The sequence below is a fragment of the Antrostomus carolinensis genome, unplaced genomic scaffold, assembly GCF_000700745.2.
Source record: "Antrostomus carolinensis isolate BGI_N321 unplaced genomic scaffold, ASM70074v2 scaffold11383, whole genome shotgun sequence".
Classification (NCBI taxonomy): domain Eukaryota; kingdom Metazoa; phylum Chordata; class Aves; order Caprimulgiformes; family Caprimulgidae; genus Antrostomus; species Antrostomus carolinensis.
This window is the reverse complement of record NW_010305890.1, coordinates 59,975-82,739: the sequence shown is the minus strand read 5'-3', so window position 1 is coordinate 82,739 and position 22,765 is coordinate 59,975. Positions and strand designations below refer to the sequence as shown.

Sequence of the window (22,765 nt, the reverse complement as noted above, 5' to 3'; positions counted from 1 at the left end):
AGGGTGGTGGTTGAAGAACAATATTTACTGCAAATACTTTTTTATTCTGGCTTACCTTTCTCACATCTGAGCTCTTTGGTTCTGTTGTCCAAGTTATAATTCTAGATACAGCAAGTCTTGTCTCACTGGAGTTCACAAAGTCTGTTGGATCCATCTGTCTTGCCAAGGACTCAATATACTTCAGGATAGCAACTTTCACCTGAGAGGTGAAAAGGGATTTGTTAATCTCATGAGCTGGCAAAGATGAATTTATTCCATAATAAATAGATACCACTACAGATTGACAAGACATGCATAGGGGGCCAGGGGTTGGGGGGGAGCAATATCCCGGTGACATGTTCTATGTCATGTTCCAAAAATCAAGAGCAACTTTCTACTCAGGATAAATTTGGGTAGTAAGAGTCTGGAATGGTACACCAGAACTGGCTTGAAATATATATATATATCTGGTTGTGCGTTTGCACAAACATACCAGCACTCCATCACACTGTTTCCACCAGTGGTTATTGTTCCAGGTGCCAAAACATAGCTTTTGGTCTCAAACCAAATGCCTGATGCTAGAGCCTCAAAAGAGCCAAAATTTGGGAGATCGAAGGAAGAACACTCAAATAATTTCACCTCCTGTATACTCCTGTCTCTGGAATATAAATATGTACGACTTCCAGAGTTTACAGTGTTCCTATAGTCTTGAAACAGCAACCTCCTGAAAAAGTCTGCACAACAGTTACCCCCTTGGGAGGATTTACTAACAGAAAGCTATGATTACTTCCACACACACCCTGCCCCCAAACCCTACACATGCTATGCCTGATCTGTGCAACAAGCACATGTTAAGGTGTGCCTAGGGTCCCAACTTCCCAGCCGTTCAGACAGGGTCTGGTCCCTTCTGTCCTGCACAGCCAGGTTTCCTTCCCACCAAGAGCAGAGTGAAGATGAATTTTCCATGTCTAAAGTTTACTCTGATAGGTTCCGGCGTGCCTAAAGACCAACTCTTACTGACTTGTGATGAGTCATAGTACCCTACCTTGAAAGATATTTAATTTTATTAAAATACAGAATGAGAGTTAATCAAAGCTGCTGATATCATTTCTATATCGTGCAGGTACTTACAATCAGATATCGTGTCATGGGTTCTATACTTTATGCTATGCTTGACATGGCAAGGTAAGACAACCATGTCGATGCTTTAGTAAAAAGGTTTTTGATACTGACCTTCAGGTTTGGTGTTTGTGTCTGATCTACAATAAACCTCATCAAAATATTAAATTGTTGATCAAATGGAAAAGAATCCCTGTCCAAAGAAAACAAAGGCAAAAAATGTAATGCAACATGAATTTTCAGGACTAAATTAACTCAATACATTAAAGCTTACACAACAGATTTCAGCACCTGCCATGTTTTTTTTGTCTTAACTTTACCATCACCCAGAAAAACTCAAAAGTCTAAGGATTAGCTGATTATTGATTTAATACTACCAAAACCTGCTAAATCAGTACCTTTAGATACTGTTATTCTATCTGCTCTCTGCACACTGAGCCAGCTTTTGGCACACCTGTCCGTTCCTCCTTCATTTCAGGCTGTGCTTTGTTCCCTTATCTCTAGTAGAAGACAGGTTCATCTTTTCCTCAGATTTCATACCTGGTTTTGATTTCTCTCTTTTTTCCCCTCTTCTATCCTATTTTATCCTGGATTACTACTACTTCTTGCTGAATGATCCCATTTCCAGAATGAGCTGAACTTTATTGTAACAGCATCCTGTGCTGGTCATCCTTGGAAAAGGATGTGGACTACAGAACTGGTGTGTGCCTCGCAGTAGCTTTCAAGGTCTTGACATTACCATTATTTGCTGTTTGAACACACAAAAGATGCTCTGAGCTTTGTGTTAAAGCACTATTCATATTCTGAATATTGCAAATATATAATCAGAAAGAAAACTGATATCAAAGCACACGCACACCAAAAAAACAAATGGACAAAATTAATCAGTTACGTATTTTAAATATTATGCTTTAAAGTTATCTATTTAGAAAAAAGAGACAGGCCTTTTTATTTCAATATTTGAAATACTGTAACATAACTTTGTTCTCCTTTATTCCAGTATGCATCTAGACTGAGCCCTCAAAATATATGGCACTACTGGGTTTCTAAGATGTTTTTCCTGTATTCCTGCAACAACCCCCATAACATTTCCCATCCGAGTACTCTACCTGGTGACATCCAGAGCTTTTTGAACTTTTGCCTGCACAGACCCCAGCAAATCTGCTCCCATTTTCTTTAGCAGCTGGGTCAGTAGAACAAAAAGCCAATCCTGCAAATCATCTTTATGAATGATGATGAAATCGACCAGGGTTTCCAGAAACATGCTGAAGACCTGTAAACAAATGCCACAAAAAGGAATACTGTGCTTTAAATAAAAAAATAATCCAAGGGGAGGAGTTTACAATCTGAGTTTCACGATGATTTTGTTATAGACAGTTTCATGAATGATTGATTTTAGTGACTACATTATTCTAGAAAAAAAAAAAATATCAGACAAGATAACTAAAATGTCTCATATTAAAATACCACATGAAACAAATGAAGGAAGGGGGTAGAATACACTTACTCTCTGTTGTGAATTCCACAGCAAAGCAGGCCATGCAACAAAACAAACCACTCGTTAGCACACATAGTAATCAAGACTGGTTGTTCAGATGCAGTTTGTCAACAGATAAAAGATGCATTAATTGGAAGTTTACATTTTCTTAAAATACAATCTCTCCTCAGCAGTTACTTTAAATATTATATGCCTTGGAAGAGATCCAGTCTCCTCACCCATGAAAGTAACATGTGTTTGTATGTAACAAAGTTTACATATGTTTAACACCACAAGGAATGAGTTTGTAGCAATAATTCTATAAAAGCAGTAGAGATGACAGATCACCACTGCCACAGAGGACATACTTGAGTCCTGTGCGCAATAAACCTTCACCTTACCTAGAAACATTTTGCAAACAAACAGCTATACCTTCACCCTTTCCACAACACATACTGAACCTCTGAGAACCAAAACATTAAGACCTTACAGGTAGGAACTGCCACACTCGGTGAGGCTTGTGGGACATCTGGTCCAGACTATAATTATGGCCAAAAAAGCACACTTTGAGCAATACCTGTGACAGGCAACTATGCCTGCCCAGGTGATTTCCACCTGTCAATTGTTTATTAAAAATGGTTTAACAAGTGGTCTGAAGTACAAATATTTATAAAATTTAACTCTTTCTCAAACTGCATTTAACCCAACAGCAGATATTCTTCCCCAGTCTCATTGTCCCCAACAGTAAACCTCCTCAGGAAAGGGTACAAAACTCCCTTTTCCCCTCTCCCTGCTCCCACTTACAGAGACCACTGGGTGTGAACATGCCTGTGAGTCCAACCTCTCCATTCCCTAGCCTGTTTCTTTTTAAGAGATGTCTGTAAATTCATGCCACAGCCTTTCACTTCAAAGGTCAGTGTTACAAAGAAGGCAAAGTAGCTATAATAAAGACTTTATTTGTGAGATCCAGAACAATATTTCTGTAAGACCCCACCCTGCTTCTAGGTGTACACAACACACAAACCCCAGTGACCATGATGGCTCATTACCCTTCATGGACCTCACTCTACTGTGTGTCACCAAGACAGTCCCTAGAGAACTACAGATAAAACTGAACCTCTCGCTCCAGGAGCTGACAACTGAAAGGCATTAGGCTGCTCCTTGAGAAGCACAGCATAACCAGCTCCTAGCAACATAAGAGAGACTGAGACACATCCCTTCATTGTAAAACATGTAAAAACCAAGGAGATTTATAAATGCCAGTTTCCCCCAGCAGATGGCAGGGGCAGAAATGTAAAACGTTCATCTTGGAACAGTGTCAAGTGTGCACACATGGTAACGCCAGAGAGCGAGCCAAGTCTTTGTGATCTTACCTTGCTGTGAGGGTCAGCAAACATGCGAGTAAATATTTCACATAGCCTTTTTAACTCGACTCGGCTAAAATACATAAATAAAACATGGTATTAATGCTAAAGCTCTAGCTGCAGCAAAAAAGCTAGTAAATATTAACAGCTGAAAAAACCTAACCTCCTTTATTTAAATGTTACTTAAGTCACATTTTGAAAACTCTATATCAAGGCCTGACATTCTAGTTTAGCTGCTGGGATCACCAGCCTTACATTAAGAAATCTAATAAATGGTGGGCTTTTTAAATCAAAGAAAGACATTTGCCTTTTCTACTGCTTCTATTTTCTTCAGTACTCTGGATTGTAGAAGACAACTTGAAATGTGCATGTTTGGGCGGTATTTACTTTCTGCCTGCATCAAGGTCGCTGACTCACTGAAACATGAGTCTTTTGCAGCCTAGGAATAGGTTTCTCAAGTCTCCTTTGTGTCAGGGAATTTAAATTTTCAAGTAAAACCAGAATTTTTATGTTATTTGGGTATATACTAAGCATAAATATTTTGGTCCAAATTCTCAGTAGCTTCAGTGAAATCAGTCTAGAATTGCACGGCATTAACAGATACCAGAACTGACTCCGAAACCTGAGAGCAGGCACACTGAGGAGACAAATGTATAGAACTGGAAGACACATCAATAATTGGGCAACCCAGTATGTCAGAAGATAATTAAATCAAGGCAAAATCCAAGTGTAAGCTCCTATCAGTAAAATATTATTAGGTGCTCAGCAATGCTCTTTTTATGCCATGGGAAGAAGAATGGTGCATGAGTCCCTTTCATAAGATGGAGTTTGAGTCAAATGCAGAACTGTTTGGTGTCAAAGCTCTTGTTTGCAATTGTATTGAAAATACAAGTCTTAGTTTTCCTGTAAGGCAAACTGCCAAAGAACACAGAAGTTTTGCTTGTTTACTGTGCAAACTAAAACAGAGCAAGACATTTAGGTAACATTTCCTGCATACTATGGATGCAAATAGATAAATTTTTCACAATTACCATGAAACCTGAGTAACTAGTGAAATGCACACAGATTGCTCAGACAACAGCCATTCTGGTCTTGACTACAGGTACCCTCTCTCCAGAAAAATGTTAATTCTACAATTCACCAACATATCAACCTTTGTCTCAAAATAAGCTTCAAAGAACAGGCCAGAATATGCTAGTAGCCCGCAATTACTTTATGTTAGCTTGTTTGTAAGTAACACAGGATATTTTCTTAAATAAACTTAATGCATAAAAGGCTGATCAAATTTGAAAAAGGCACAAAAAAAATGGTCTTAAGAGTTTGATGTAGGGCAAAAACTCTTTGTAACGATGCCACAGCAAGCTGTCAGCTTCATTCAGGATAAGGCTGTACAGAATCACTCAGAATATCAGGGATTGGAAGGGACCTCAAAGATCATCTAGTCCAGTCCCCCTGCCAGAGAAGGAACCTAAATGAGATCACATAGAAAGGCATCCAGGCGGGTTTTGAATGTCTCCAGAGAAGGAGATTCCACAACCTCCCACAGCCTCAAGATGACTACTCTACAATGCTCTCCTGACTACATGCAGATTGCAGCTCTCTGAATGAACTCCTATTTATCACTCTAATTTTTCTTCTGGACAAAGGTTACACGAAGACAGAAAGTATAAGTGTGTCTCTTTAAAAGCTCATAGACTCAAGGTAACAAGGCAAGTACTAAATTGAAACAGGCAGTGGAAGAACATTTCCTTAAGGGACTTGTTGGCCTTGTTTTATTTAGAAGACATTATGGGGAGCCCTTAGAGAACTAGGTCACACAAAGCTGTATGAGACAAAAAGGATAGGTAAGTGCCACTCCACTTTGCATGTATATCTTTCTGGATATGTAAATCTCAGCTAATACAGGATCAGCCATCTTTCAGTTCAGAGTACTAAAGAAAACCTAGTCACATCCCTGCCTTTTATTAAACTTGCCCTACCACAACAGAAGATAGCAGGTTTAATTAGAAGACAGACAGACTTGCCCCTTGGACTAATGGCCTTGTTTATGTTCTGCAAGATGCCGTGGGAGCAAACAGGATGATAAAATCTAATCATTAGAAAAGGTACTAGATCAACCCTGAACCAAGGAGGAAGCAGACCAAAAGCAAACCAAAAGGAAATATAGAGAACTAAACCCAGCATCAAGTTAAAAAAAGTTACTCTGCAGGGGTGTAGTTTCTGGGACAGGTTTATAAACTATTCAGGATCAAAGCTAATTAAAAGGGCTAGCTTGAGGGACTAGTGACAGCAGTACAGTTCAAACACTGCAACCAACAGAGTTGAGAACAATAGTTGAATTCTATTGGCATCCACTGATCTGGATAAACATCTCATCACCCAACCTTCTCAGCATTTCCTCCCTTGAGCTATCCCCAACAGCACTCAAAACCCTGGTTATAATCCTCACACATCTTTGTGGCAAAAATCAAAGTCTCACTTAACTTCTTCATGCAAGTATATGAGGTGCCAGAGCCTTCCAGTTTGTTAAAATAAAGAAAAAAAAAAAAAAAGACAGCATACATGTGGGAAGTATCTTTTAAAAGACTTGCAAATAGACCACATCAAAAGGCATCTCTGATCTAGAGACTCTAACCACATATATTAAAAACCTGTAGCACTTCCTTAAGGACTGCATCACATCATGTGAAGTGCCAGAATATTTTTATGATGGCAAAAGAATAACCTTTCCAGGCCTGTTCTCAGTACATTCTCATTCAGCCTGTTAACATGAACCATCAAATATTTTCAGCCAGTGTGAATGCCTTTTAAAATGGAAACAATTGCGCAAATCCAAGTAGGTAGACTATAAACTGTACAACAACCACTTTTAAACTTGGTCATAATTTAAGTACATAATATTCATAACAGGAAAATAAAAATGTCACAGCTATTTGTGAATGTTATCTTCAAAGGAGCCAAAAGATAAACAGCTTGTTTCCAAATACTTCCACCATAAACTAAGGGTGAAAAGCCTATGTCCTGAGAGCCAGTTGACTTTAGTTAACGTGAACTGTGGCCATTTGAAGTTTCCACATGACTGTTGAGTAATTCTAAGATGTGTTTTAAAGTGTGACATGACAAAGGTGTTTGAAGGGTTTATGTGGCTTTCCAAAAGGGAAAAAGATCGGCCTCTCCTACCATAAGCAAAGTTTCAGAGTCGGTACACCTACTTTATTGCCTTAAGAAACTTCCCTCTACATTATAAACAACACCATTTATAGGAGACTCAAGTTTCTGATACAAGATTTTTAAAGAGTTACAAATAATATCTATAATTATACCTAACACAGCTTTCATAAAGAGTCAAAGTATACTCAACATACATAGAGCATTGTCTGATCTCTATAACACACCCTGAGTCATTTTAGATTAAGTACAGTGTTTGCTTCACCAACTGAGTTGCTAGGGGAAAAAAAAAATATTGAAGGTTCAAACACTAAAATGGTACCACCCTTTGAAGGCATTTACATTACCATCATTATGGGAAATCTCACTGTGCTGCAACAAGCACCCACCACTGGAGGTCTTCATGAGACAGAGGAAGGCTAAGAGAAGACAGCAAGCTTGCCTGAGTCCTGTCTACATTACTGCTACAAATTTATCATAAATTATACTGATGACATAGAAGAAATTTTTCCAAAAGTAACTGAAGTCCCACATCATGAAGACAAAGCCTTCACAGCTGTGAAAGATACTATTTGTCTACATAAGGCAGGCAAATGCTACTGACATCTGACTACAGCAATCTTTCATCAGTGACTGACACTATAAAACTATCAAGGTCACCTCAGTGTCCGCTGGCTTTTCAGTAGGTTCTGAAGACCTATGAGACCCTCTTTCCTTTCAGACCAGTTGGAGCTGGCACAGTGGTTCAGGACCTCGGCCACATCTTCAGTCTGCCGCAGGTAGTGTGGAATGCCCCCATTCCTGGAACCATAGGAACGCTCCGAGCAAGCACTTGATGCATCGCTGTTAGCATCGTCATCGGAGTACATCCCATAGGGCTCATATCTTCTTCTCACTGGCTTTTTCTGTAAAAAGGGAAACTCTGACTTAGTAAATCATATATAGTTACATCAATGACAAAATAAAAACATTCTATCTGTAAGCACTAAAAGGAAGACTGATGCTGTTGTTGTAGTGACATAAGTGTTTTAAAGATGTCACCAAGTACTGCCTGCTTACCTCGCACAGTAGAGCAAGACAGATCCCATTGAATTCAATGAGACTATTCAAGTGACTAAGGGGAGCAGGGCCTTCCTTCCCCAGCATGAAAGCAAGATAATTATGCCCAGTAGAATTAGCTACTGGTAATGAAATCAGATGTTGTTATACTGTAAATAATGGTCAGTTCCATTGTTACAGATTTTATGATGATACCACCTGTACTTCAAGAAAAAAAAAAATAAAGATAAGGAAGAAAGAGCTGAGGGAATCTGTGCTGACATGCAGAGTCACTTTGATACTGATAATAAAGTGACTCTAGAAAAACACTGGGATACAGGAGATGACAATTTCTGTTAGTTTTGGCTAGGATTTTACCAGAGGCTGCTGAGGGAGTTGAGTACTCGAATCCTGTTTATTGCCATGGCATGGCATTAGGACCTGATTCCCCTTAGGTACATTTTTTACAAGCTCGATCCTTACAGAAGGGACATTGGAGTAATTATGGTAGCAGAACAAATTATATGCTATACTACAAAACAAACTCTTAAATGAGCCTTAACAGAATAGGATTGATAAGACAATGTATCAGAAAGAGATCGCCTATATTCTAAAGTGTTTGCTACAGAACTCCTTCCAGTGGCCAGTCCTGCAGTTCTTGGACTTGTGAAGCCAGCAGAGTTTTGCTTCCCCTAGGACTGCAGGATTGAAGCATAGAAACTAACTCAAGTGCAGTACCATGGGTGTTAGCAACAGGGTGGGGAAAGTTGGAAAGTAGAAATAAAAAGTCAAGAAAGCAGTAGTACCTTGCTCCTGGAGTCTCCTAACAGCTGTAGGCAGGAAAATATTGAAGGGTGGGAAAAAGCATAGAGAATTATGTCAGAAGCTTATGTAGGGTTTGTTTTTGCAACAAAAATGTATAGCAAATGTGTCTTAGCAAATTAAAAAAAAATACAGTTTACGCAAAATAAAAGTGGGTACAATAATGCCTGACTTATCTCCTAACTGTTGCACTACTCGTATAGCCTACAATTTCCACTAGGGAGCTTGGAAGTGAGATTATCTGTTAATAAGTTTTTTAGTGACAGATCTATATGCAGCACCTCTGCTTACTTTTCAGAAATGCTGTTCTGGAAGATACCAGAGTGTTTGGTAATGATTTATTTCCCCACACATTATCAGTAGCATTTGATTGGAGTCTTGGAAATAAATTCTGATGTCAGGAAACCACTATCTACAATACAGCACATTTAATCAACTTCACTTAACCAAGTTCTCTTTCAACCCCACAGTTCTTACACCACATTTTTTTTGAAGCTTAGCTTCTTTTAAGACCCCCTGGCTTAAAGACCTTACTTAACACCAAAGTTGCTGTCACCCTTTGAGCTCTTCTGACAGATCTGAGCAGTGATGCCCAATATAGACACTGTGGGTTTAGGCCAAGTCCAGCTCTCAAACACAAGCAGTGAATCCAACAGGAAATGTACACAGGGACTAGAGATCACAAAGTGACCCACTGTGTTTTGTTTAAACTGAGTATTTGGCTGAAGCCACCTTTGGAGAAGTTCTTTTCATCTTCTACTACAGGGAAAAGAATACTCCTCTGAAAACAAGACTGCTGGGTAAAAGCTGGCATCACATCACACTCTCAGAAGCAGTCTAAACAGAGTTTGTAAATCACCTGTTGTAAGAAGACAATCAAGAAAAAGAGCAAATTGGGGTGGTGGGCAAGAAGGGGACAACAAGATCACGTTGCATTCCCTAAAGTCATACAAATACAGATTGATCAACCAAGTTGGCAGCACCACTTAGTTTCCAGCTAGACTTAAGGATTTCCCTTTTAAGTGTTCAACTCTAAGATTTTAACATTTTAGTATGATGTTATTTAGTTCAAAAGAGTAGAATATTAAAAGATAACTCTAAATCCAGCTGAAGATTAAGTCAGACCCAAAGAGACCTCAGTGATCAGCAGTGAACTGAAACACTGCGACACTCTCCTCCCTCAAGAAACCTGTATTCAGCAACTGCTCACATTCAGGGATACAGTCTGATTTCATTTACATCACCTGTAGTTATATCCTGAACTGCTCTGGTGGCAAATTTGAGGCACTAAGAGAAGAAATTGGCTCACAAGCTGTTGTATTTAGTAATGAAAATGCCCAGTAATGATTCAGACCACTAAATGCAACAGTGCCATCTATTATATCCCATCCTACCTTTATATTATTCACAAATTTATTTATTTTTTTTAATGGACAGGTAGATTTTGTAAGAACTGACATTCCTCTAGGAGTACTCTAATAATAATCTAGAAATGGAGGTGACATAATCTAGGTGATAATCAAATATAAAAAGGAAAGTGTTAGCCATCCTTAGGGAAAGTATAGAGAAAGGACATCTATCACAAACTCTGGGGACATGGTTCATTCTCCATCAAGAGAGATCCGAGATACCTGTCTCGATACATCAGGAAATCCTCCCCTCAGCTCAGGTCTAGTACTGGAGAAGACCCAAGGTACATTCATACCCAGATAGTGCTGTACAGTAACTGCTCCTGCCTCCACACGTCCTCTCTCCCCAAACACTCAAGGTAAATCCAGACTCCTATCTTAACACTCGTCTTCTTGAGAGCAGAAAACACTTTCTGGGTTCTAGCTGAGATATTCTAGTACAGGACAATACACATTTTTAAAATAATCAATTTACTTGGAAATGCACTGAATATTTTAAAGTACAAGCAGCAAACTAGACAAATACACTCCAATTTAACTGCATGAGATGGTACTGACTATGGTGCCGATTAGAGGCAAGCCAAGGTATGAGCTGATCCGAGTATGTAGCCAGGTGCAAATAACACAGGGCAAGAACTTGTGAAATTCTCAGTTCTTGTTGAAACCTGATCAGGAATCGACACTAACAGACAACATTGTGTTTTTCTGACAAAGTCTTCATGCAGGTAATGGGATTGATGGAAATCCCTGACCCCGTGGGTGCTGAGCACCCCCACAGTGTCACATTCATCCTCTGGCAGCCGAGTGAAAAACAGCTGATCCAACCCATCCTGCACAGACCATGCCAGAGCGGTCTGTTCGATAACAACTGTGGACAATACAGAAACAAATATTGCTGCCAATATACCCAGAGACAAAACAGCAAAAGGTAACTAACTCTACAGCATCAGACACTGGCACAATCAGAACAGAACTATTTAGAAAGAGGAGAATGTACGTACAGGTAACTTAAAGCCACTTTCTGGTGTCGGAAGCATTTTGTATTTTCCCTCTTACCAGTGCATCAGCCACAGCAGCCTCCAGATCTGTGCTTGTGCTCAGGACTCGCATGGCATTCACAGAAGCAGGCATCCTGCCTGGCTGTCCGAGTCCAAACCGGTCTGCACAAAAGACAACATTGAAAGGGATTGTTAAATGAATTCACATTCACTTGGAATCCTAATCAGGTGCCCGAGCAGCTCTCCCCACGGGCTCTGGGAACTCGCAGTGCTTTTCCATTAAACGCTCTGTTATCCACAGCTCTGGAGAGTTTGCCATTAGAGCAAGAAATACACTATTGTTTGTTGGGCCCCAGAGACAATTTTGGATCCTCAGGGCAACTTTTTTTTTTCTTTTTTTTTTTCCTTTTTTTTTTTTTTTAATCTGGGAAGCAGAGTATCTATTTTTTTTTTCTTTTTACAGAGAAGTTGTTTCAAAGTTTAATTTTAATGTCAGAGGCAGACATGTCAGTCCCAATCTGGCACTCTCAGAAATCAAGAGAAAGCTTCTCATTAACTTCAGAGAGACAGAATCGTGGCTAGTGTCAGAACATGTTAATACCATCCTGCAGTTTTTGCTCAGGCAAGGATATGAGACTAACATCACTGTATTAGTCTAACTCAGGTCTCAAGGCTTGATTAATCTGTAAAATAATGCCCTTTTCCCCACAGTAGAAAAACTAGGTTTATTATTTGCTTGTGAAGCAACTTCAATTTTTGTTTTATTACTGCTCTTGAGAAGCAGTTTATATGCCATTTAAAAGCTCTACAATATATCAAAATTGTTTTGGTTTTTTTTGATCAAACAATATCATCTTTCTCCCTTTGAATTTGATGGCAAAGCTCTCAATGGCATCCAAAGCCATAGGATTGAGTCCAAAATGCCATTTACACTCTTAATACTAATTAGTTTATTTTATCATTTGCTCAGTCTGCCAAAAAGTTACTGAAATTAATAGTTTCTTTGGGCAAAGGCCAAATTCAGAAAGCCATGCTAGCTGGGATATGACAGAATCAGTGACTTGAGTGTCACAGGCCAGGCCCTGGCAGAACAGTCCTTTGAGATGGGAGGAGATCAGATACTGTATTAGTGGGATCCTGGCTCTGGTCTACAAGCAGCGAGAGATTGGTTTTGGCATTTCAAGTTTTTGTTTCCAAAACCATAATGGGCTTGTCTTTGCTCAAGAACATCCTTCTGGGACATACTTGACACCTCTGTCCCCTGCACCCACATGTGCCAATGAGAGTTTTGCCAGCAACTTCAGCGGTGCAGGAATGGAGCTGCATGATCCCAGTTAATGGACCTTCCGCCGATCCACACCGGAGGTGGTCGTCAAGCAGCAAGAGAGAGGGATCAGCTCACACAGGTCTTTTATTAGTTCATCTATATTTGATTTAATGAAGGAAATACACTGCTTATCAAAATGTTTAACTGTGTCATGGATTTCCACAAAACTGAAGTCAGACATGATATTCAGCAGCTTACTGTATTTTTAGGGAAAAACACTGAGCTTATCACAAAACTTAATTGCTTTCTTCTTTAAAAACCTACTGCACTAAAATATCTTTTAAGGAACTAGCTCACACTGATATGCATAATTTAAATCAGAGACTGGAAATTTACCAGTCTACTGTCCTAATTCCAAAGCTTTACCTGGGTGTGTCAGAGATTAAGCTACTGAGGGAAAACAAGGAAGATTTTTTTAAATCTGAAGTATTTTGGAAAAAAAAACCACAAAAAAACACAAAACCAAAAAACACCCCAAAAACCCAACCCAAAACCAACCTGAAGACTAGTATTTATTTCAAATAGAAGTGTTACCTACAAAAATTTACTGTTTCTCAGAGTTACATACCCAGACATGACATTTCTAATTTACAACAAAAGCACATTTTCTACAAAACATATTAAAAAAACCAAACCAAAAAACCAAACCAAACTTCTTAAAACTACTGCCAAAAAGTAATCAAATAATGACATTTCACAAAGAAATAAAAGTTGTATGTGTTATTACTATCCCCTTTTTTAATGCAGTTGGGTTGAAGAATCATTTCAAATATTTAGGTGAAACAGTACTTCATCCCTAAAATGGAAAGATCTGTTCAGTCTTAACAGAAGCACAGAGAAGATGATAATGCATTAGGTCTGATTGAAACTAAAGTCACTGCTACAGAAATATATACACTATAAAGATGTACAGAAGGCAAGTCTTTTCCTAAGTGTCAATGTAAATGACACTTAGGAAAAGCCCTTTCATACAAGGGCTGTAAATGTTGAGGCAAGTTCTGGACTCAGTTTTATATTTAAACCCAACTCAGTGACGTTACTGAAGTGATACTGAGATCAGAATTTCGCTTTAACTTTTGAAGTAACATAGCATCAAAAAATACCATTGTCATTTGTTTTCATGTTAATTTAGCATTACATTAGAAAAGGGAAGATAGTTTGTTTTCTTAAAAAAAAAAAAAAAAATGAAGAACAGAATGACAAAGTAATTCAGTTGTAGATCAGTTTAAATACCCAGCATAAAGAAACAAAATGGAGCTTTTTTAACAAATTAAGTACAGTGCGGCATGCTGGCTGTTGTCTGTCCACATGGCTATCGGGAATTTTCTGAAATACTACTTTCAGTGATCTTTAAATTCATGACACCCAAGTCACTCTGGGCTTCTCCCCAAGACACTGTTGCCATACCTGAGTGCAGAAGTTAGACCTCAGGAGAGACCTCGGTATCTAACATGGGGCTGGGAACTCATCTGGCTCCAGGAATTACCAGTACAGGCAAGCCCAGTGTTACAGGGCAAAATAAATAAGCAGAGTAAGCTCTGGCCACACTCCCTTGCCTCCCTGGCTAGATTCATTACACTTGTTACAAAAAAATCAGTGAAAACTCCCAACCACCATTTTTTTGCCCAATTTTGCAATTTTTAGGGAGATTTTGGCATTCTTTAGGACACAAGTAACCATATGAATTTGATTATTCTTTATACTAAATGACAGGTACCAAGCATGAAATGACTATCACAGGAAGTTAAATGCAAACAAAAATCTGTATTACAAGTGAGAGGATTTTTGAAAAATTTTCAATTATTTTTGTTAAATACAAATTCAAATTATTACTTTGAAAAATGAGTCAAATCATTTTTTTTTTTTGATAAAAAAATCTGCATAATTTGCATAATTTCTGCTTAGTAACTTGACAAGGGAAATGTTTTCAGAGTTTTAGGTAAGTGACAGCCATTTAACTAGACTTAAGAGAAACAGAGTATTTTTCACTCCCTGCCTGAAGGGGGTTAATGAACTTTCAGTATCACTAATTCCTTATGCATTTTTAGCCTCGAAGCACACGCTCATCTTTGGCATCATCTTTGTCCCCACAACTAAGTTCCTATTGACCCAAAACTAGCAGCCCTCATTTATTTCTTTTAAAGACTACCAGTAAAATATCCTGATTCCAAAGGGAGTTTCAGGTTCTCTGCAACTGCAAATCCAGCACAGGGGTGGGGAAGAAGCCACTGGAATCTGCAGATCTTTCCCATTATATGTAAGCATTAATCTTCTGATGCAAAGTCCAATGAAATTAAGGGAATCATTTTTTCAACAGCTTCCATGTACTTGAGACAAGGCCTTCAGAATTAGATGAAGGATGGATCAACACATGTTATCCTCCAAAGTTCATTTTGAAATCTCATCAGGTGCTTACTTCCTGCTGCTTTTGTGTATTTTGGAGAGGATCCCAAATAACTTTCTTTAACAGAGACAGGAGTCCAGAATATTCAGTAATAAATGGGATGAAACCCACTGGGATCCTACCCCAGGAACTGCTACACTGCTAAAGAGGAAATATAAGCAGAAGTTGCAAGTACTCTGCATCAGTCAGGATTTAGCCCATGCTGCACAACTGATTCATTTTACAGGGGAATTGAGAAAGCCCTGGATCACCCTTTGTTTTAACACTGCTCACAATGTTCCTAGAACACATAAAATTAAAAAACATCCAATAAATGAAATTCAAAACGAAAAGCCACAATGAACAAAACAGAACAGAAAGCCCCGCAGCAGTGAGAAGCACATGCCAAGTGCTGGCTGATGCACGTGACGGCAAATGTTACGATGGTGTAAAACAAGACGACGTATAAGAAGCGGATTCATGCAGTTAGCGCTTGTTCACCTGACTGCCCAACAGAATCAGCAGTGGAGAGAGCACTAGTGGACCTGGAATGACGTCGAGAAGCTGCAAGTAGAAGGAATGGCAACACCCACAGGATTAACACACATTTAACCCGAGACAGAAAATGCCACAATCCGAAGGGGATGCGTGTGACCTCTACCAGTAGAGGTGTTTCATAGTGACAGGGAAATGACGCTGTGTATGAATGCGTAACAGATACAGCGCAAGCCCCACAGCGACGCCTCCACCTGTAGCTTCCCCCCACCTTCCCCCATGACCATAAACACGATGCATGACAAAACTCATTTGTAACAGTCCCAAACCCGGTGCAGTTCAGCAAAAAAAACCCCAGTGCACATCAGTGACGTTCCAGACTCTCAGATCTGGAAGACTGTCATCATGACAACGTGGAGCACGTAACTACAGAGCAGGATTTAGATGTGTCCGATCTAAACCCCAAAGTGAAGCCATGATGAATGGTTAGGAATTGTGCTTGCAGGTATTTTTCCACAACATTCTAGCCTATGCATTAAAAAAACCCAACGTTAACAAAGAGAATGAGTAACCACAGAAGTGGAAAGAGTCATACAGGGAGGTCAGCCAACCGCTGCATATAGGTCTTTTGGTTGGGTTTTTTTTCCCCAACACATGTACACACACATCGTAGCTGTGGCTGCTACCAAAAGTCCCTTGCTTTTAACAAACCTTGCATACATGTTTCTTGAACCTGAGTTTGTACAGGCACAGATAACCTGAATACGCACATCATATGCCTGTCTAGAATTACCTCACATGTATACAAATTGTTAATAGCAATGGAGCACACACAGCAGCAGAGGAGATGAAGCCAAATATAGCTCCGACTTCAATTCCCAGTTGTCAGCAGCACATGAATCACAAAATGCTTTTGGAGAGGTTTTCAGTTCTTGAATTCAGTGCAAGGTGAGTTCTTTATGAAAGCAAATGGAAAGCTGGTCCAGCCATTCCCAAGTCACAGAAATTTAGTTTTTCTAAAGAGCTTTTCCCTGTGCCTAGCAATGACACGCTCATCTAGCTCAAAGCAACCGACCCAATGATTGCTCATTTGAGCAATTCATCATCACAGACTCACTGAAGGCCTTGCTGCTCTAACATCATTACTAGTGCTGTCAAGAAACTGAAAAAATAAAGGTGAATCACCTTCTAATACAAACAAGCTTTGTCAATTATGCATATATGTGTGCAGAAGAAAAAAAATTAAGTCTTCCATTTAAGACAAAGCATTCATAAAACATAAATACTGGTACTATAAAATAGAAATCAAATTGAGAAAAATACAATTTAAGTTTTTTCCCAGCTGTGAGAGCTTTACAGTCCCACTGACACTGTAAGTAATGCATGAAAGGTTTGCAGGATTAGTGCAGGATTATGGACTGAACCTCACAATTAAGATTCTGAGCTCGCAATTGCTTTCTCCCGAACCATCCAACTGTGCCCCTGTGGATGTCACCGCAAGATCAAGGCCCACAAAGAAACAGAAATAACAAATTTTTTTAAATTACAAAATTTAAAAAAAAAACAAAACAAAAAAAAAAAACAAAAAACAAAACACATCTCTGCAAGGAGGTCAAGTGTAGAGAGACTCTTCACTGGTGTTTCCTAACCCAGGAATCAAGACATTTGGTACACAGACATGCATATTTGCACTGCAGCCCCAAAACAAAGCAGAGCAATTTGCAAGGTCAGGAGGTCAGCACTGGCACTGACCATAAGGCCATTAAATGCAAGAATCCCATCATTTACATATAGCTAGCTTAAGTATAATTCACTAATATACAAGTTAGTCTTTATAAGCAAAAATAGACCATGCACAGTAGGACTATATTAACTTAGCATTAATGTAAGATTAACTGAGTTTAGAAATACTGTAATAGAATCATTTTGTTTTGGCTTAAATTGACATATATTTCTTTCAGATGAACTGCACACTACATAATTAACAGTTCGTTAACATGTTCAAGCTTAAAGCATTTCAGTGAAAATACAAGGAAAAAAGACAATAGAATAGCAACTATATTGGGTTACTATTACATTGATACTTCCCACCTTACCTTAATGCCTTTTAATAACAATGTATTTCTAGAAATGCATTAATTTTCAGGTAATTAAATATCATTGGTTAAAATGAAATTACCTCCTCCCCACAATAAAGTTTGTTACAACCAGTGTAATAGACATCTATAACTGAAATTTTATATTCAGTGTACAAGTCAGACTCAGTGGTGGTGGTGAACTAAACTCACATCAACCAATTCTGGTACACTGCATTTATTTTTCAGAAAAAAGGTTCGAGACAGTATTTCAATTAATGTATTTTCACTAAAATGAAACAAAATGCAATGACATGCAACACTGACAAGTTAACCCTGAAATCCAGCCTGTTTAAACACTTTGGTTGGAGAAAATCATCCAAAATTGAAGCTAGACAGGTAACTGAAAGTGAGCTGCAGCTGCATACTTAATATTACTTTATGGCTCCGGTATCACATCAGCTTTATTTAATCAATAAGAAGTTCATATATTTATCTTAAAGAAACATTCAGAACTTGTTTCATAGCAAGATGAACTCCTCTTATTTTTTTACCCAAATTTGAGCAATTACAGATAAAGCAAATAATTCTTTTGTAGCTCACTACAAATCAAAATAACAAAGTTTTGAACCCGAAAGCCTCTCTAATATTAAACTTGAAGATTCCACTCCACAGCATTGAAATCAATAGGAATTTTGCCAATGATTTCATAAGAAGACAACGAGCCTCTCTGTTGACAGTGCTTGAGATGAAAAATCAAACCAACAACAACAATAGGTATGTAAGTTTAAAATATTATTTAAAGTACGGTATATTAATCAGGTATGAGAACCGAATGGGAAAATTTTGCCCGTCTGTCCATATTTTTCCTAACTTTTTCTCACTATTGGATTAAAATTATAGAATTAAGCCCAGAATGTTAGTTCCACTGAAACACTACTTTGTATACCTATATTTTGTCACTATGTGCAAAATAGATCCTGTAAGAACATCTTCAGCCTTGATGAAATTTGTAAGAGTTGTTTTTTCCTCACCTCTAATACCACATGCACAGCTATGAAATTACTACGTAAATGAAGAGGGTCTGAAGATCAACTACATTGAATTATGTTTGAGATGACAAACAAATCTTTCATACAAGTAATGTATTTGGTTGAATATGTGATATGGTATTTGATCAGAAACATTAACTATCCTGTTGTTTTCAGCCTTCTGCAGAAAAAACTCCTGCACGTGTTAAGCATAATGAGATTTTCTATTTGTACTGTACCCTTAAGCTGCACGATAATGATGCTCCTCTAAAACCTCAGCTTTTTTTTAAGCTACTTGAAAACGTTTCCTACAAAACGGTATGTGCAACTTGTTAATTGATGACTGACAACATTGTGTAAAACCTCTACAAATCAGAGGTTCCACTTCTATTGGAGGATTTAGTATAGAAGTACAGACTGTTACTGTATCTAGCTGTAAGAAAATCATATCATGAATAATTAGTCACTCAACAACAGACTACGGTGCTACTGACTGCTTCAGTGTGACCTAGAAAATAGAGGCTTGCTCTCCTGTAGTTTTCCATCAGTGCTGTAAAGTGAAGTATAGCAGCTCCATCTGAGCCAATTTAGTGAAACTAAAAATTACAAAAGTTCAAACTGAACTATTTTCCTACTAACAGTGAAATGCTGAGAACCAGAATTGAAACATGCAGAAGAAAACAGAAGGGAAACAGGGTTGGAAACGGGGAGTGTGTCAGGAATCCAACAGAGGACAGGAAACAAGCTCATTCCACCTGGCAGCATCTTGAAAGGATAATCAGAACAAGGGAAAAGGAGAAAAAAATTGACCCTTAAAGCTCCAATGCCTACATGTACTCACCAAGTGGAGGAAAGCCCCGAGCAGGGCTTGTATCTCGACTGCTTTCACGGCTGGTATCACGGCTGCACCCCTGACTCATGCTGGGTCGGGGGATACGACTGCTCCGTGCTAGCATGCAGCATGGAGAGTTTCAGAGAAGGTGAACAAGTTTAATGAGGACAGAAAGCTCAAAGTCAAGTTACATTTCTGTTAGTTACGGTAATTATTACATTAGTAATTATAATTTGCAGCAGCCTGCTCAGGCTCTTTACAAACCAACTACCTTACATGCTGAGCTGTGCTTGTGATGAGAAATTTCAGCAGCGTTAGATGACTGGCTGACAGTCTGCTTTTTTCTTAAGCAATCCCAGTTTTGTTATTCAAGTAGAGCAGGAATCTTCAATCATTTAGGGGAGCTCTACTCTTACAAAATATGCAAACCAGATGAGGCTGAAAGAAACCCTTCTGGAATATTTCTTCCTTAATTATAAGATAAACACCCTTCTGGAACAAAACAGCAGCATCTTTAACTACGTCAAAATTTTTAAAAGTAGCCACAAAACCAATATGCTATTTTTACATAGATTTGCCTTTCACAAGGATAGTTTTGCCATGAACAAATATCCTAAGGAAAAAAGGTGTACTGTACAGACTTGCAGAGATATTTTTCTCCAATGAAAGACACTGGGAAAAAGCATTTAGAACTTGAATACTTGAAAGACGAGTTAAAAAGTGGTTTGAATTTTAAGACAGTGGCATCCTCAGATCTTTAACAGAAGCTAGCTTGTGCTCCTCAAACATTTCTAAAACCTTATATTTATGGCTTATATGCACACAGACTGAGATATATGTGCACTTAAAGTGAGCTTTAAACTATATTCCTTACTTTGACAAAACCCTACATCAACAAGACTCTTGGCAGCTATCAAGTGCTTAATTTCTTACCGCCTAATAAGGCTCCCACCTGTCATATGCACACTCTTCACTTGGCCAAACAAAGCAGAAGGTAGAAGATGAAGCTACTTTCATAGTAAAAAGCAATTCCACTTACTTTAGCTGAAGTTTTGTCCAAGTACAAAAAACAGAGCTAGGCTCTTAGAAGGTTGCATAACATCAAGGATTTGCATTTTATTATTTTATAAAATGAGCAATTTAGGTATTTAAAACTGCATTATCCCTCTGCAAATTCTGTGTCACTTTGATATGAAAGATGTTTGCAGAAAGTTTAATAAATTTTATGCCTGGTAGAGAATACAACGTTTTCTTAGGTAAAAGAATAACAGTTATTTGTCATGAGCTTACCTTGAAGAATTTAATGACTAAAAAGATTTCTTTTGCTGTTTTGAAAAGTGAGTAGCCTATTTTAAGTGTTCACAAAAAGTCTTTAAGGATTTTTCTCACGCATAGAGTAAAATCTAATCTACCAGCTTAGATGACAATGTAGCAGGGGCACATACACTTACCATTAACTTGCTTTATACTAATACTTTAACGGTATCTTCATATTTATAAAAATAGTGTCTTTTGCATGCTTCAGAGTATATATATTCTTATAAAGCTCTATTGGTTTGTATACAGAACTCAAATGCCAAGACTCAAGCTAATAAAGTTCCCCTACAGTGCTTCTGTGGGCTTATATACACTGGATCTATTAGTATACTTTCAAGCAAAATAGTACAGAACAAAATAGAAACCTTCATATTTAGGTTTTAAAATCCAAATATAGATTACTGCCAGATTTTTGGTTTGTCAATTCTCTCCCAGTTTTGCAAAACCCAGTTCATATCTCTCAGATGAATTAATGGTTCTGATGGTTGACCTTTGATGTCGGACAATACAAGATGAGCTACTGACCAAGTTGATTGGATCACCAGAATATCTACAACTTCTGAGTGAGATGGTCTTATAATAAATAAAACAGACTAAATAATATGAACTGGATGAAATTAGGGTCCATGAGTACAATTATCCCACCTCAGATGCACAAGGAAAAAAGCTGACAGGTGAAAGTAACATTCTAAAGTCTTCCTTACAATTACTTGCTTGAAATTCAGGACTTTCTAGCAGCAAACTTCTCATTCTTGGGTCTCATGCTTATATGTAAATAATGACAGCCTTCACATCAGGTTTGCACAAACAGTTATTTCTCTTAAGTAGAGATCTGTCAATCTTTTCTATAAAATACTCTACTAAAACTAGCAAAGGCTCTTTAGAGAGAGACATGTGAATGATTAAAAAAAAATTGATGGATGCACACAGTACATTCTCCTCCCATAACAGCTAACAGCAGCAGCATGAAGAAAACGCATTTTAACTGGATGAGAACAGAGTGGTAGAACAATGCCACAGATGAAGCACAATACTGGCTGCACAAACAGAGCACCCAAAACCAAACACTGGGTACTTCATGAGCAATGGTCAAACATAGGATTTGCATGTTACTGGATACAGATACAAAAACAAGGAAAAAAAGAATGGATTGAAAAGAACTGAATGATGAGTCTGTTGTGGACTCCCAGACACCTGCCCCACATTTTTCCTGCTGTGTTGTGTAGGGGTTTCTGGATATCAGCTGTTCAGAGTATTTCCTCTGGGCACTGCCCGCAGGAAGGGCCAGCAGTGTTGTCATTTAGACAAGTCTCTCATATTGTCACAGCCTGTTTTTGCAGTGCAGGTAGCAAAGGCAGCGAAGACAGACATAAGTCTTAATTTCAGAATTCTCAATCCTCTGAAGTCAAACAGAAATTAAGTAAATGAATAGCAGAATTGATTAAAAGGAGTAGGCAGGATGAAAGCAGACAGTGTGCCCACAGCCAGCTCCCAACCTTCTAAATGTTTCCTGTACATCTAAGTTTCACCAATTTCATCTAGAAAGGCAGAGCAGTTAGATATGGTTCACACCATTAGGCTGCCTCACACCAGTGGAACCCAACAGATGCAAATACCACCAGTAGAACTCGATAATGTCCCTGTTTACCAACCTATAATTTGAAAGAGACTTGTATTTCATTAGGGTGTGATATTTAATGAATCTTAAGTGGAGATTAAAAATCAGCAGCTGCTTCCTTTACATCAACACAAGCATTTTAAAAGCCTGTAAATGCTGCCAAAACAGCCAAAGGAAAGGTCTGCAGTGGGGTACACCCAGTAGAGGCAAGTCAAGAACTGCCTTCAGCTTTCCAATAAACACACACAGCATAACCCCAACAGAAAGAAAGCTGCTGCACAGCACTGATAGCCCTCTGTGCCTGCTCCAATTT

The 22,765-nt window shown here is 38.5% G+C and overlaps 1 protein-coding gene across 1 annotated transcript in view; it reads right to left on the bottom strand.

Moving 5' to 3' along the window:
• LOC104522588 (CLIP-associating protein 1) overlaps positions 1-22,765 on the bottom strand; it is a 99,200-nt gene that overhangs the window by 43,957 nt on the left and 32,478 nt on the right. The window contains exons 17-25 of the mRNA XM_029084257.1: positions 19,527-19,634; positions 11,433-11,536; positions 8,952-8,975; positions 7,768-8,012; positions 3,949-4,012; positions 2,606-2,608; positions 2,208-2,371; positions 1,213-1,291; positions 56-199 (exon numbers count right to left, since the gene is read on the bottom strand). Coding sequence (XP_028940090.1) covers positions 56-199; positions 1,213-1,291; positions 2,208-2,371; positions 2,606-2,608; positions 3,949-4,012; positions 7,768-8,012; positions 8,952-8,975; positions 11,433-11,536; positions 19,527-19,634 — 935 coding nt within the window. The remainder of the gene's footprint in view (positions 1-55; positions 200-1,212; positions 1,292-2,207; positions 2,372-2,605; positions 2,609-3,948; positions 4,013-7,767; positions 8,013-8,951; positions 8,976-11,432; positions 11,537-19,526; positions 19,635-22,765) is intronic.